This window comes from Tripterygium wilfordii, chromosome 16 (assembly GCF_013401445.1).
Source record: "Tripterygium wilfordii isolate XIE 37 chromosome 16, ASM1340144v1, whole genome shotgun sequence".
Lineage (NCBI taxonomy): Eukaryota > Viridiplantae > Streptophyta > Magnoliopsida > Celastrales > Celastraceae > Tripterygium > Tripterygium wilfordii.
The window spans coordinates 8194430-8209294 of record NC_052247.1 but is presented as its reverse complement, the minus strand read 5'-3'; the positions used below and the strand labels follow the sequence as shown (position 1 = coordinate 8209294).

Sequence of the window (14865 nt, the reverse complement as noted above, 5' to 3'; positions counted from 1 at the left end):
ACTCCTCACTGATCTTTTCAAAAGGCCACTATTAGATGGTCGGTAACAATTTTCTCCTTCTCCTCCTTTAGCATCAATGGAATCAACTAGGCCCTCATTCATACATTCCATGATTCTCATGTGTTCAGCACTCTCAATTGTAGCCTCCAGGTAACATAATAACATTCAACAATGTAGCTAAATCAATCGCAAAGAAAATTCAAATTTGAAGAAAAAAATCATGCTAATATATTAGTAAGAGAGTTAAAAGAGAAAAGGTAAACATACATTAATTTCTGACGATGATATTCCCGATAAGTCAGCAACAAGAACATCCATCCATACAGGGCAATTTTTTTTTGAAAGTACCTTTGTATAGTCACTTCGACTTCTTTTGGACACTAGCACTGCCCCTTCCTCTGCAAAAGTCCAAACTTAACTGCTTTCGCTTCATAGCAAAACAAATTTATGTAGTCGTTCCACAGTGCACAGACCTGCTACAGAAATCGTTACAAAGAAGTTATGGTTGTTGTTTTCCTTTGTCAAAGCCACCGACGAGTTAGGGAGATAGCAGAGAAACTCGATTAGATCAGTGGACGGTCAGGGAAGTGGGGATAGGGGGCCTGCAACCCCTGCCTACAAATTCCTAAAATGTTTTAAATCCAAACCATTGATATATGAGGTGTACACATGTCACCATCTCCAATACCATTTCTTCCTTTATTTTATCTTTTCAAAAAGACAAAAAAAAAATCAATAGTCAATTTTGTCCTTCAAATTTTCATTCCAATTGGGCATCTACTCGAAAAAGAAACAAAGGAAGAGATGATCCAACGACGAGATAGCAGTCCGAAGGCGATTTGATTCACTAGGGTCACAAGAACTAAGCCCAATGAGAGTCAACAATCATATCATAAATTAGGGTTGAGATTAGACTGGTATTATCGGTCATTATAGATCAACAGACCCATTATCGACCAGCTGATATTTTATCGTCAACCAGCCCACAGGGTTGAGCCGATAATGACAATCGACCCATGCATGTGTGGGTCGATCAATGGATTCTATAATACCCAAATGTTGATTGGCCAATATTATCAGCCAACCGATTTTTTTATGAAATTGGGCCAAAAACCCTAAAATACTTAAATACTTAAATGGACCAATTGAATTGATGATTATTGATTAGTATAAAACCCAAACCCAATAGGCTTTAGCTTTCAAAAAAAAAAGTATTTAATCTGTCAAATGTCAATCTAATTCACTAATATTAGTATGATATACTACAAGAATAAGACACAATCACACTAGTCTGTCGATGCACAATCACTCAAATCACAAAGACAAACCCTAGAAATATAAGCCTCAAGCCAGTACCCAGAAGAAGAACCAGAAGAGTACGACTCTGATAGACTGAGTCTCACTCGATCACTCATTCACTCTCAGTCTTGATCTCATAGCTTGCCCTGATTTCTCTCTATCTTTCGTACTGGCATGTTGATAACTCTGCTCACTGCCTCCCGTTCTAGTATAGTTTTGTAGCAGGACAAGTAGGGGTCACCATTTGACCCGCGGGGCCAAGGCTGGACCAGAAATTAGACCGGGCCTAGACAACCCGACCCGACACCTTAGGCGGGCATGTGATCCATTTCTGGGGTCCAACCCGAAGTCCGACTAGGAAACATACATTACTTATATATAAATGTAATATATACATAATACATATACATATATATATATATATATATATATATATATATTATTGCAATGTATGTGCATATATATCTATAATACATATACATATATATTACACATGCATATATATAATACATTTTACTCAAAAAAAATACATATATAAATATTATATAGTCAAAAACTCGGGCCCGACCCAAAGACCCGAGCCTTAAGGGCTTGGGCCTTATTTTGAGAGCCAAGCCCGGGCCAGGCCCCAGCCTGAAGCCCGATTCTCAAAATCGAGCTCGGGCCTCATATTTTAGGGCTGGGCCAATGCCAAGCCCTAAGGACAAGCCTAGTTTCGTCTTAAGTTGCGTGGTCTAATCTCTCTGCAAGACTATGGGTATGGGTCAAACCTCTTGATCTGATCAAGAACTCCATATTGAGGCTAATACGGAGGTGCTAGATTGGAAAGAAGAATGAATACCATTTTAGCTAGTCTCTATTCTCTTGAATAGGATGGGAAAGGGTTTATTTAGAATCGAAGATTTCCACTAGATGTCGTGGGATTTGGGATGGGTATGAGTTCGATTGTTACCAACAACCAACAAAGTCGGTTGTCAACTGTTACCCGACCCAGAAAGGTCGTGCCGATAATGGTTTCACATTTAGTGAATAGTCGGTTGGTCGAGTCGGGCTAATAATTGGCCGATAACCAACCGACCTGACCCATTCTCAGCCCTATTATAAACACCTACTTGCTTGTTCGACACCAGATCTAGATCTTGTTTTTGCTTTTCCGAGGAGGCTATTGTAAATCCTCCTCCCATAAAGCTTTTATGTTTCGAGGCTAATCCCATTTCTTAGCTTAGGGAGGCTTCTATCCGATTCACAATAGATGCTTGGAAGGAGAGATGAGCACATGAGAGAGAAGGAACGAAGAAGTAAGAAGATTTAATGGAGAGAGAATAGGTTAGATGCTACAGGAGGATATGTTAGACAATTTCTCAGCCATCAGATGAAATGGATGGCTGAGATTTAAAGCATTTAATGAATTGCGGGCAGGGGGATTGCATGCCCCCAATCCCAGGGAGGGGATACCATGTTTGTGAGAACGAGGAGTGGGCTCGAGCTTCAATAAGCGAGGGATTTGTGGAGCGAAAATGACATGTAACCTATCTGTTTGATAGCTCATGGGAGCCTAACAGGTTTATTCTATTGATTTAATCAATTGAATAGTTTTATTTCCACTCTTCTATCCCAAAATTCATTGTCCAAAATTCATTGTCTTAATATAGATTCTATTATTTTTTAAAACATTGTTTAGAATCATTATTTTAGTTCTGAATTCGTTTGTTTTTAAAATTTCATTGAAAAAAATAATGGAATTAAGATTTATTCGATAAAACTTATCAACAATGGATCTTGTTAGAAAAAGTTTTATGCTCTCATTCTGAATATGTAACTTTAAAAAAAATTTAACATGTATTTTGAGAGTTAAAATGTTTTAAAATTTTATTTAAGAGACTTGAGCTATCACTATATGAGCTAACTAGCACTACTGTTTGTGGGGATGTGCAGATTTGGTAAGTTTTGAGTTTTTGCACGTGTAAAGTTCCCGCTAATGCTTTTTCGTGTGGGAAATAAAAAATTTTAAAATAAAATAATTGAAATTTGACACTTCTTGTGAAAATAAAGTAAACAAAAAAATAGTAATTTACAAAACTGAATAAGCCTAGAATTCCCTCATATATAAAAGGACCTAAATGAATAAGGAACCATAATAAAGACCTATGTCTTCACCAGTCATTTGCACTATGTAGGACTCAAAGTGGTGGATCTTTCTTGTCATTTACATCAAACATTAATTATAACATATGCATACTCATGGACCTCCAACCCAAGACAACTCGAGCCTATAACTTCACATCTTCACACTGCCTAACAGTCCCATCAAGTTAAATCCTGTAAGAATAACCCATCATCGGTCGCTTTACCCGGCCTATTTGTCAGGATCCTCAGTATTCTTTTCTACAAAGGATGTCCTTTGCATAAAAATAGCAATTACGATGAAAATCATTAACTATAGCTTCATATGTGAACTTCCATCTCTATCCAACCACGACCAATAAGGATGTCTTTACGAAGTTTGTTGGGGTATAACGCAGTGGAACACACACAAGATAATCACCCCAATCAACAACAATTCGATAAAATCAATTGGGACTAGAGATTCAACCATCACAAGAAATAATAGAGTGCACAACAAAAGTAAATGAAGTAGAGAGCAAAGAAGGCACTAGGATTTACGTGGTTCGGCTATACCAATTCTACGTCCATGGGATTGTGTGAATATTCCACTAGATGAACAAATCCGAACCTTTTGGACAACATCCAAGTTTGCTATGCCCAAGCTTTAATCACACCATTGAGAAACCCACAAGAAATTGCACCATTGTACACTCGAGAATGATTTCTCAAAGCACTCCTCTCACTCTGTTTGTGCCTCACAAGAAAACCCTAACAGAAAGCCCTAAATGCTAAATTAAGAATACTAGAAGATATAAGAAAATTGTCCCGAATACAACTTATAATGTCAGATTGTGCAAGCTGTCTGGACACCTACTTAACCTATTCGGACAGATTACTCTAGGGAATGATTTGGGGTCAAATTATTCGAACGGCACCCCAATGTGTCCAAACAGATCCACCCGTCTAGATGGCATAAATGGATTGTTGTGGACTACTGGATTGGGCTTAAAATCATCACCAAAATTTACAAACATCAATTACTAATTGTGAAGGATTTTGCGTGAGAGGCGCTAGTCGGTAGGTGTCTTTGTTTGGTGATTATTGAAAGGCTATTGGGGATTTATTTCCCTTTTTCGAAAAAAAAAAATTCATTTAGTATTTCTTGTGACTAGTATAATATTATTAGTCTAGTAATCTATCTATCTATCTGAGTCCTAATTTTCCCCTCATCCTCTCTCGTGCAGCATGGCTCTCTTTTGTGCCGTTCTTGTAGTAATGGTAATTATGCTGGCTCTCATGTCCTCCACCATGTCTCAAGCCCCTTCAATGTCACCAACAGCTTCACTCTTCCCACCCACCATGTCCATGCCTCCAACCACTACCATGACACCTCCTCCAATGTCTTCACCGCCACCAATGATCTCTACTCCACCGGCAATGACCCCAATGTCTTCGCCCCCACCAATGATCTCTACTCCACCAGCAATGACCCCTATGAGCAGTCCTCCAATGATGTCCACTCCACCATCAATGACACCTATGTCTTCGCCCCCACCAATGATCTCTAATCCACCAGCAATGACCCCTATGAGCAGTCCTCCAATGATGTCCACTCCACCATCAAGGACACCTATGAGCAGCCCTCCAATGATGACCACTCCACCGCCAATGTCACCATCGATGTCGCCGACTTCCGATATGCCTCCACCTGACTCAGAAGCCATAGTTCATGGAAGCAGCATGGCCTTGTTAGCCTTGCTCGGAGGATTTGCTCTGCTCTTGGTTTGATGAACTGCAGGATCCTTTATGTATTTGATTTCAACTCTTTTGTACATTTTCTATTTACTCATGTATTACTCCCCCCCCCCCCCCCTTCCGCTTTATATCTCGTAGGTTTTAGCGTTTTGATCGATTCTTCTTGTTGTTGCATATGTAAGTTTGTGAGGGAATGGGTTCTTGTAGGATATTACAACTCTTCTGTTGTATTTCAACAGAGACGAATAAGAGAAACGCCGTGGTTTTTATTTAATATCCATTTGCTTAATACTTCTTGTTAATTGTTCACAGAGATGAGCTCCATTACTGGATTATATGGGAAATGCTATTGAAAAAGCAAATCATCTATTGTTTTTTTGACAAAGCTAGCTAGGAAAAGAGACTAGTTCATAATGCTCATCAACTTCTCCTTCACCTATCTTACTTAGTGTGCATAGCTTGATACAGTGTAAGAAACCAATATCAACGTCAGCTTATTTAGTAATAATGTCATTGTATTTGTCATTAAAGGTCTCTTAAACTCCATAAAAAAAGTTGGGTGAGAGGTGGATGGAGAAAGATCAGTCGCCAGCTGTGAAGGTAGGATTTTGTGGTGGATATTGGGAAGCTAAAGGTCTCCTCCTTTTGGCCTTTTATGAATGTGGTGAAGGTAAAGGCAAGTGGGTTATTACTCAGCGTCTCAGCCTGTGGTTGGTGCATCGTGGGGTTATCCTCGGACACAAAGGAGGATAGCGATGTTCACATGGTGCGATAGCCCCACAAGCACATCAGAGGAGCCACATTATTGAAGTTTTTAAGCCTTCTAATTTAGTAACAACTAACTAGATTAACTGAATTTCTATAATCAATTCATCTGAATCTCATACCAAGCATAAAGAGTGGCTCTTCTTCAACAAAAAGTCACAGAAAAAGCTTAGGATTCCAGTTAAAAGAAGCTGCTGAGTAGGAAACACACACATACAGCCCCCTTTTATTTTCCCATCTTTTCCACCAAGGCAAGATACCAAAGCAAAGCCAAGGTGCTTTGCACAACTCCTCCAGTGCTTCTTAGATCACTCATTTCATTTCACCTACTTTTTATTATGAGTCAAGCTAGCTTACAAGTTCATTTGACCTGGAACCCCAAGCCAACAAAATTTGCCTCCTTCAATTTTACCATAGCATTTTCTATTGCAGAATACCCTATCGGCCTATCATCGGCTATATCCTATCTTCCCTTGATCATATATTCTGGAAATAAACATCTCAACAAAGCTTCCATTTGGGCATTGAGGCTCAACTTGGAGGGCACACAGTGCCTCTAATTATCAGGCAGTCTAACGAGCATTGTCTGCCTTTAGTTAATAAGTAGCCCGCATTTTATCTATTTCTTACAACTGAAATCGCACCACAAACAAAACTATATACCAATTACGACCGTCAAGTGAAGATACTTTAAATTTTTGGAAAGCTATTCTAAATATTTTGTATGCTCAGTGAAACTTAATAAATGTCATAGCAGCAAATGAAAAATTATGATCCTAACATCAGCTAGATCTAATTAAGAGGTCCTTCGGTAGTTTGTACACTATATTTTGAATCAAGCTTGCAAATTTTTGCGAGTATAGTTTGTAGTGTGTACACCTGGGTTTTGAAGCCGAACCAAAGATCCAAGCTCCCTGATCATGTAGGGCATCAGTTGAGATAAATTTCAAACACTTAAATTATTCTAATAATCATCTCCATCTAACTTTTTCTTTGTTTTCTTCGACAGTGAAAACAATCATCGCAAGCAGATTTGTTTGTGGTTGAAAAACTGGTTTGGAGCTTACTGGGTGGTATTTTCAGATCTTCCACGAGTATTTGGCGAAGCTTCTCATTCTGCTCTCTAAGCTCCTCAATGACTCTCTGGTGTTTCAATACCTGAATGCACACAAAAAAAGAAAAAGATATTTGGACAATTCTCAAAACTTTAAGACAGAAATGGCCAATGATATTCAAGGATTAATCATTCATGGGTACACTGAGACCCTTCACACAAGAAAAGTGGGACAAGTTCATGAAAATTTATGACCATTACACATCCAAAAAACTTCATTGAATTGTGCTACACATTGCAGGGACACCGTGAGATTTTGGAAAAACCATATCAGTGATTCAATTAAGTGTTGCTTTCTACTAGATACAGTCGAGTTTATCATCGATGAACCCGCAACAAGAACACTATGATTGAAATTAAAGATGAGTTTAGATTAATAGCAACAATAAAAATTACCACTTGAAGCATGTTGTTTTCTGACAGCAATTGCCCAGCCTACAAACATAGAATATAAAAATAAAAAGTTTCAGGATATCCAACAACACGAATAAATATTTAGAGCATTAGGCATTTGTGTGATAATGGTTCAGATTATTACGCAATAGCACAAATGGAATATTTGGGATAATGCTGCTTTTTATGGCTTTCCATGAAGAGAAAATCGCAGTTTCATATGTTTTTAGTATAAAGAAAAGAAAGCTACTCGGGCTTCTGATCCTAGAGACAAGAAATGGATTTTATAAAGGTCAACATTTGCATAAGACTCCCAACAATACAAGGGTGGGCGTAAACGTAGCATTGAATCAACTTTAACCCTACACCAAGCTCATCTTTGATGTCATGAAATCTTTGAGGCTCGTTAGATGTATCAAGTTCTGGCAAAGAGAATAATACATCTTCATCATCCTTAAAACCACCGCCAATGTTAAACCAGAATGACCCACAACAGAAAGTTTGAGAAAGTAAATAAAATGTTCCTAAAACAGAACACAGAAACCAAGCAAACTTAGTAAATATAATGTGTATATGCATACCACTTCTTTTAAGTTGGTGCCATCTTCTGAAAAGGCTGGATCCTGTAGAAAGTTGCTGATAACCTTTTCCGTTCTGCCAAGAGATGTGTCAACCTTAGTCTCTTTCGATGCAATTTTTTTGTAAGTCGAAGCTGGGGTAGTATTTCCAAAACCATCCAGACCTTGAGAGCAGTTGTCTGGAAGTTTTGTTGCCATTTGCGTAATCCTTCCAATTTGGTTTTGGATTGAGGGTTCACCTACCATGCTCATGCCACTTTGCATAGACAGTGGTATGGAAATTTGACCAATAGATAGATCAGGAACTATTCCGAAATTCATCATCATCTTTGTCATCACTTGCTAGACAATTCAGAGAGAAACTTTCAAATATACGAATGGCAATTGAAAAACAATAGAAGAACTTATATGCGTGATGAAGGGAAAGAATACCAACCACAAGAGAAGCCTGAATCTTCTGAGCCACCCCAGGTTTCATAGAAAGGCCTGCCACATAAAGAATAACTATAAAGCTCCTGAATATGTGAAATTGGAGAATTAATGTGTGAATAAGAGTAAAATGGCAATTCCCTCCAAGGATACAGTTTAAAAATTCAAAATTGTATCATAAAGTCACTTCATCAATTTCGCAAGCAATAAATCCATTTGGTGAAATTTATGTCTACACTTTCTTATTTAGACATCTGCTTCTAAAGAAGACACAACCAAACAATCCTATGCAATGGCAATATAGTGACAAGGAGAAGTGACATATCACATCAACAATACAATAGGTAAGAATTATTTAGAAATTTTAGCACATGATTTACCAAATCCAAAGCCATGGCCAAGACCAACTCCACATCCAATGCCTGCTTTAATATTTTTAGCTCCCAACTTCCTCAACTGAAAATGAATTTGAACATTGACGTAGACATTACACTACATATAAACCAAAATTTTAAGGAAAACATAGAAAGGCATGAAGAATTAACTTACAGCATTGTTTGCATACTGGCTTACACCAGAAAATGCGTCAGTTGCCCCTTTGGTCGCACTCATAACTTGGTTCATCATTGGAATTGCACCTAGTACATAGTTTAAATAAAACTTTACATATTAATCTCTCAGTCCAACCCTTTCTTTCGATCACAAATTGAGGAGGAAAAAAAAACACTGAACAGAACATGATATAAAGATCACCGATGGAAGGGGATATGACATATACATAACCCATAAATAATTGGCAACAAAAAGTAGAGACATCCATTTCATGACTTTTACTTGTAACTATAGGAATTCAATGCCCAATATAGGAAGTCTAACTTTAAAATGATATCCAAAAGCTTACAATTGCATTTCATGCCTAGGAAGTCAATTAGCCAAGAATACTTACTTTGGATAATCTTAAAAAAAAGGGAAGTCGTTCCTGCCAATAGATGTTTACTATGCAAGTAGAGGAAATGCTGAAACATTTACTAACCCATCATATTTGGGCAAAAAAAACTTTTGGAGATGTTGCTTAAGTTCCGTGTGTCTCATGGATATCATTTATAATGACACTTCGAGGAGAGGGAAAGAGATCGCTCAAGAAATACCTTAACCAATATGGAAAGAAAGGAATGTATGAGTTCTTAAAGGGAAGGGATCTTTATAACAATTAGTGAAGCAATGAATCCTATGAACCTTTTCTTTCTGGAAAGTGGGGATATAGCAGCAAATGAAATTGTACTTTTAAATTTCATGCCTAGGGGCTAGGAAGTCAATTGGCCAAGCATACTTACTTTGGATAATCTACAACAACAACAAAGGGAAGTTGTTCTTGCCAATAGATGTTCACTATGCAAGTAGAGGAAACGCCGAAACATTTACTAACCCAATGTTGGGTAAAAAAAACTTTCGGAGATGTTGCTTAAGTTCTGTGTATCTCATGGATATCATTTACATGGCACTCCAAGGAGTGGGAAAGAGATTGCTCAAGAAATACCTTTACCAATATGGTGGACAATATGGAAAGAAAGGAATGTATGAGTTCTTAAAGGGAAGGGATCTTTATAACAATTAGTGAAGGAATGAATCTTATGAACCTTTTATTCCTGGAACAGTGGGGATATAGCAGCAAATGAAATTGTACTTTTGAATGCCACCCCCTTGGTTCTTCTCCTTAACAAAATTTCATAGGGCTCCAAACTCCAAACACAATTTTTTGTTTTGGCCACACACTAATCTGCCCTGATTACCGGAAGCCTTCCACACCTGCCGTCCTGCCCTCACAAATATCTTGCCAACAAAGACGCTTAACCTCTCTCAATGTCAATGAAAAATCATAATAACAAATGAGTACTCGAAAAGAGTTACTATGCTCAAAGCTGCAGTGAATAAAACATCAAATATCCAGAAACCGAAACTGCTTCTTTGTTATCACAAAATTATTTAAGAGGCATAATTTCAAGAAGCAATGTTCTATTGATAAAAACAAGGTTGCCTACTAAACAAATTGCTCCAGTGTTATTATATAGCTTCTTAAGGACTAAAGGAAAAACGACATTAGAGAAATGAAGAGCATTCCAACTCTTTATAACAAAGATCATTTGATTAATCGGTGATCGAGTCAAACAATGGCAGTCAAAAGTAGCGCAATTTTTGAAATTGATTACTTCCATTATCACATTGTCTCAGGGTAGCCCAGAAAAACTAGAACTTTTAAGACAGAGAGAGGCGGCAAGAGTTGTTACCGATATTTATGGGGCGACCAACACCAATGCCAACACCGCAGCCGATGCCAAAGCCAGTGAAGACCTGACCCACTTTCAGATTAAACGGATTCTCTACTCTGATCCCTCGAACGGGATTTCCCTGACTTGTGACCACCGTGCTGCCGCCACTGGCAGCTTTACTCTCCATTCTTCAACGCCCTTGCCTCTATAAAAGTTGGAAACTTTTTTTTGAAAACCTTTTCTTTAACTCTGTATATATCGCATATATGTCTGGAGTCTCTGTGGTTTGTCATATGTCATGTGTTATCTTTCTCTGACGGCTGACGGCTGACGGCTGACGGCTGACGGCTGACGGCATGGAGTTCTCTCTCTACAACCGCTCTCTTTCCTCGGAGGCCGAACTGCATCAGCAAGGACGGTCTGAACCCTGATGGCTGATGCTTCTTTGCAGTTCTTTCCCCTGAGGATGAGGTGCCAGACTGGGCCTGTCCAGTTTCAATCAGTCTGGGCCTGAAGCCCAAAATGCGATGGGCTCCGCGAGTAAAACCATAACGCTACGCCTACGCGTTTCATCTCCACCACTTGTTAGTCGCAACCAGAGCTTGAATACGTCTCCACTCAAATAATCACAACAATTTGCTCATCACCATGGCGATAGCATCATCTTCTCTTCTTCTGCATGTGGAGCAGCCTCGCTGGCCACCGGCTTTGCACCACCTTCGCAGTAGAGCATTTTCAAAGGAGCATTCTTTCTCTGCTGTACAAAACAGAACAAGAAACGTACGTGTATCGCTTTCCAGGGCTGAAGCTGATATCAGTGAAGAGGAAATTGTTATCGTCGGGGCCGGAATTGCGGGTCTTGCAACGGCTGTTTCTCTTCACAGGTTGCTTTTAAAACCTTACACTTTTTAATTATGGCATTCTCCGTTCACAATGAATTGTTGCTAAAGAATTTTAGTTACAACAGGATGCAATTTCTTAAGCATTCTTGTTTTCATTTATTGATTTCAATTGTTACATCTTCTCTAAACTATATATATTACTATCTTCACTAAATTATGGTCATAAATGACTCGGACTCCAATACTGTATAAATTTCTCAATCTTGTTTAGGCTTGGGGTTCGATCACTGGTTCTTGAGCAGGCAGATTCACTTCGAACTGGGGGAACATCGCTCACTCTTTTCAAAAATGGGTGGCGGGTTTTGGATGCAATGGGAGTTGGAAACTATCTCAGGAGTCAATTCCTTGAAATTCAAGCGTAAGCCTGTGAATCTAGTTCTTTCAAGGGTAGCTTGTGCTTGTGCGTGTTCGTGTGCATGTGTTATGGAAAATTATGTTTAGCGTCATTATTTGGGTTGATGCCATTTGATTTCCCTTTACAATAGCACGATATTTCTCTTCCTCTAGATAGTGAAGGATGAGCTAGTTGATACTCCAATTAGAGTACATTACGCTGTTTATAGCTGGGAGTTCTTTTGTGGAGCTGTTATATTTTGTGAATCAAGTTGATGGGACTATTACAACCTTGAGTCCAATTCTTAGAACCGTAGGGTATTCAAGATTGAATATTAGGCTTTGATGTCTATAAGTCCTCCTTAAAAGTGATGACTGATGTCCTTAAGCCTAGCGGTAAGAAAAGGGAATTCTGGGACCAACTATAAAATTGGAGATTTAAATCCGAAAATCTGGGGTTTACACTACAGGAGTGGGTCTAGTATGGCCTTGCCTTAAAGAGTTTCCACGTCCTCATAATCCATATGTTATTTTCCTCAATTTGGTCTTTCAATTATGCCGTTCAATAAATTGTGTTTGTCATTCAGATTCCACAAATGAATTAAGAAAATTTTATTTCTTACAATTTTCTTAACATGACAAGGTGAAGTAAACTTAATGTGTGGAAGACAAAGAGAATCAATACTTTCGTGGGAGTGGGGGTTTCAAGTAAATCATTTTACTGCCTTTCTGAACGTGCTCCTCATATCAGCTGTGCAGGATGACGGTGAAGTCAGAAGATGGAAGGGAGCTGCGCTCCTTCACATTCAAGGATGAAGATGAAAGGTATTGCATCTCATGTATTCAAGATTGTATGAGTTTGATTTTTTTTATATCCCCAATTTTTTGATAATTTATATTTCGAACAGCCAAGAGGTGCGCGCCGTCGAGAGGAGAATACTTTTGGAAACTCTTGCAAATGAGTTGCCGCCTGGGGCAGTTCAGTTCTCATCAAAGTTGGAAAAGATTGGAAGAAGTGAAAATGGTGATGCTCTTTTGGACTTTGAGGATGGAAGGCAATTACTTGCAACGGTTAGTGAACTTGACTAAGTTTGCTTGGCCTATTTTGTTGTAGAGGCATGCCTCATGCCGACGTGAGTTTTAGAATATCTTTCACTGCCTTTATACCCACCTCATTGTTTAAATCAAACTGCTATCCCTTTCTCTACCTACTCGTCTGTTACTCTTTTACCTTTGACATCATCTATTATTCACGTAAGTGTGTCAATTATATTATATTCAGTTGCCAAATAAGATTATTAGTTTAATTTTTGGGTTTTATCATCACAATTTTGGCATTCTTGACTAGATTGTTATCGGCTGTGATGGGATTCGGTCTCCAGTTGCTAAATGGATGGGTTTCTCTGAGCCAAAGTATGTTGGCCATTGTGCTTTTCGGGGACTTGGATATTTCCCTGATGGCCAGTCACTTGAACCAAAAGTGAATTACATCTATGGAAGAGGATTGCGCGCTGGATATGTTCCTGTTTCTCCCACAAAAGTCTACTGGTTCATCTGCTTCAACAGTTCATCTCCAGGTCTATTATCATTCTATAAATGGATGAAGAGGGATTTTTTTTTCTTCCCTTTTTCAAACACCAGACAAACGTAAGGAGCCAAATCTGGGCCTTTATCAGGAAAGATTCATCCCCATCTAACTTAGCCTTCATTGGGTTGGCACTTGGCAGCCTCAATTTAATACTTTCATGTCTTGGAAAATTACTAAATTAGTACACTCATATTAGATACTGAATAGTTATCTCAAGGTCTTTGTGGAAAGAAAATGTGAAAAAACACTCGTCGATGTCTTATTGCAGGTCCCAGAATTAGTGATCCATCCGTGTTGAAGAAGCAAGCTAAAGAACTCGTCAGAAACTGGCCTTCTGAACTGTTGAATTTAATAGATCTCACGCCAGATGAAACAATTATAAGAACTCCCTTGGTGGACCGTTGGCTGTGGCCAGCAATAAGCCCTCCTGCTTCGACAGGCAAAGCTGTGCTGGTTGGAGATGCATGGCACCCAATGACGCCCAACCTTGGGCAAGGCGCATGTTGTGCTCTGGAAGATGCAGTAGTTCTGGCTAGAAAGCTTGCAAAGGCATTCAAATCTGAACCTGCCGCTTTAGAAGCGGCTCTCAGATCATATGAAAGAGAGAGATGGTTCCGTGTCTTCCCATTAACCATACGGGCAAATCTTGTTGGATCACTTTTGCAGTGGGAGAACCCGGTAATTTGTTCTGTTCGCAACAACTTTATCGTACCTAAGCTTGTTAGGATTGGAACAATGTTAGAGCATACAAATTTTGATTGTAAGCCTCTACAGGCGTCGTAAAACTTGTGAATTTCATTATCTTGGTATTAGTAAGACTCAGATACTTGTACCCTCCACCTGGGTGAAGGCTCCCACTCTGTCTCGGACCTCCAGCTTGTGTACTTACTGTAATTCTTTGTATAGAAACCTTAATGAGTTTCGCAAGAGCTATAAATACATTGATACTGGTTGTGCTATGTCGTATTACGAAATCTGAAATGACTGAATAGACAAGCCGTGACTAAATCTGAAATGGCTGTGAGTAGGCGTGATAAAATTCTGAAAGAAATACTCACCCTGACATTATAATATGGGTTCACAAAATAAAATCCTGTAATGGAGAATGAGCAAATGAGAGCATTGAGCAGCGATGCTTAATTACAACTTCGGTAGCAAACGAGAGAATCGACATAAGAGATATATAAGTGTGGATGAATAAAAAATGATCTGTCTACCCAGCATGATAGGTGACATATAGAGGAAATAACTTTCTAGAGATAATTCAAAGATGAGTCGAATTAGTAACTCAAGTCAGGCAATACGAGAACCCAACAACCATGTAATTGTATGGGGC

The 14865-nt window shown here is 38.8% G+C and overlaps 3 protein-coding genes across 8 annotated transcripts; 1 reads left to right on the top strand and 2 right to left on the bottom strand.

Annotated features, from left to right (window-relative positions):
• Positions 1-4592: 4592 nt before the first annotated feature.
• Positions 4593-5449, bottom strand: LOC119981453 (shematrin-like protein 3). Its single transcript, XM_038824572.1, has 2 exons — positions 5036-5449; positions 4593-4942 (listed from the first exon to the last, which is right to left on the bottom strand). The coding sequence occupies exons 1-2, from the start codon at positions 5127-5129 to the stop codon at positions 4719-4721; spliced, it is 318 nt and encodes a 105-aa protein (XP_038680500.1). The 5' UTR covers positions 5130-5449; the 3' UTR covers positions 4593-4718.
• Positions 5450-6650: 1201 nt separating this feature from the next.
• LOC119981314 lies at positions 6651-11128 on the bottom strand. 4 transcript variants are annotated; one of them, XM_038824389.1, is made up of 7 exons: positions 10725-11128; positions 8989-9077; positions 8820-8895; positions 8447-8496; positions 8014-8352; positions 7436-7474; positions 6651-7083 (listed from the first exon to the last, which is right to left on the bottom strand). In XM_038824389.1, exons 1-7 carry the CDS (start codon positions 10891-10893, stop codon positions 6907-6909), a joined length of 939 nt encoding a protein of 312 aa, XP_038680317.1. In that variant the 5' UTR covers positions 10894-11128; the 3' UTR covers positions 6651-6906. The 4 variants fall into 4 exon arrangements, with proteins under 4 accessions (XP_038680317.1, XP_038680320.1, XP_038680319.1 ...); XM_038824392.1 differs by lacking the exon at positions 10725-11128 and adding an exon at positions 10077-10701; XM_038824391.1 differs by lacking the exon at positions 10725-11128 and adding an exon at positions 9386-9514.
• Positions 11129-11252: 124 nt separating this feature from the next.
• Positions 11253-14500, top strand: LOC119981313 (monooxygenase 2-like). 3 transcript variants are annotated; one of them, XM_038824386.1, is made up of 6 exons: positions 11253-11590; positions 11820-11966; positions 12701-12766; positions 12850-13012; positions 13290-13518; positions 13798-14500. In XM_038824386.1, exons 1-6 carry the CDS (start codon positions 11355-11357, stop codon positions 14310-14312), a joined length of 1356 nt encoding a protein of 451 aa, XP_038680314.1. In that variant the 5' UTR covers positions 11253-11354; the 3' UTR covers positions 14313-14500. The 3 variants fall into 3 exon arrangements, with proteins under 3 accessions (XP_038680314.1, XP_038680315.1, XP_038680316.1); XM_038824387.1 differs by lacking the exon at positions 11820-11966; XM_038824388.1 differs by lacking the exon at positions 11253-11590 and having other exon boundaries at positions 11830-11966; positions 12693-12766.
• Positions 14501-14865: the final 365 nt, after the last annotated feature.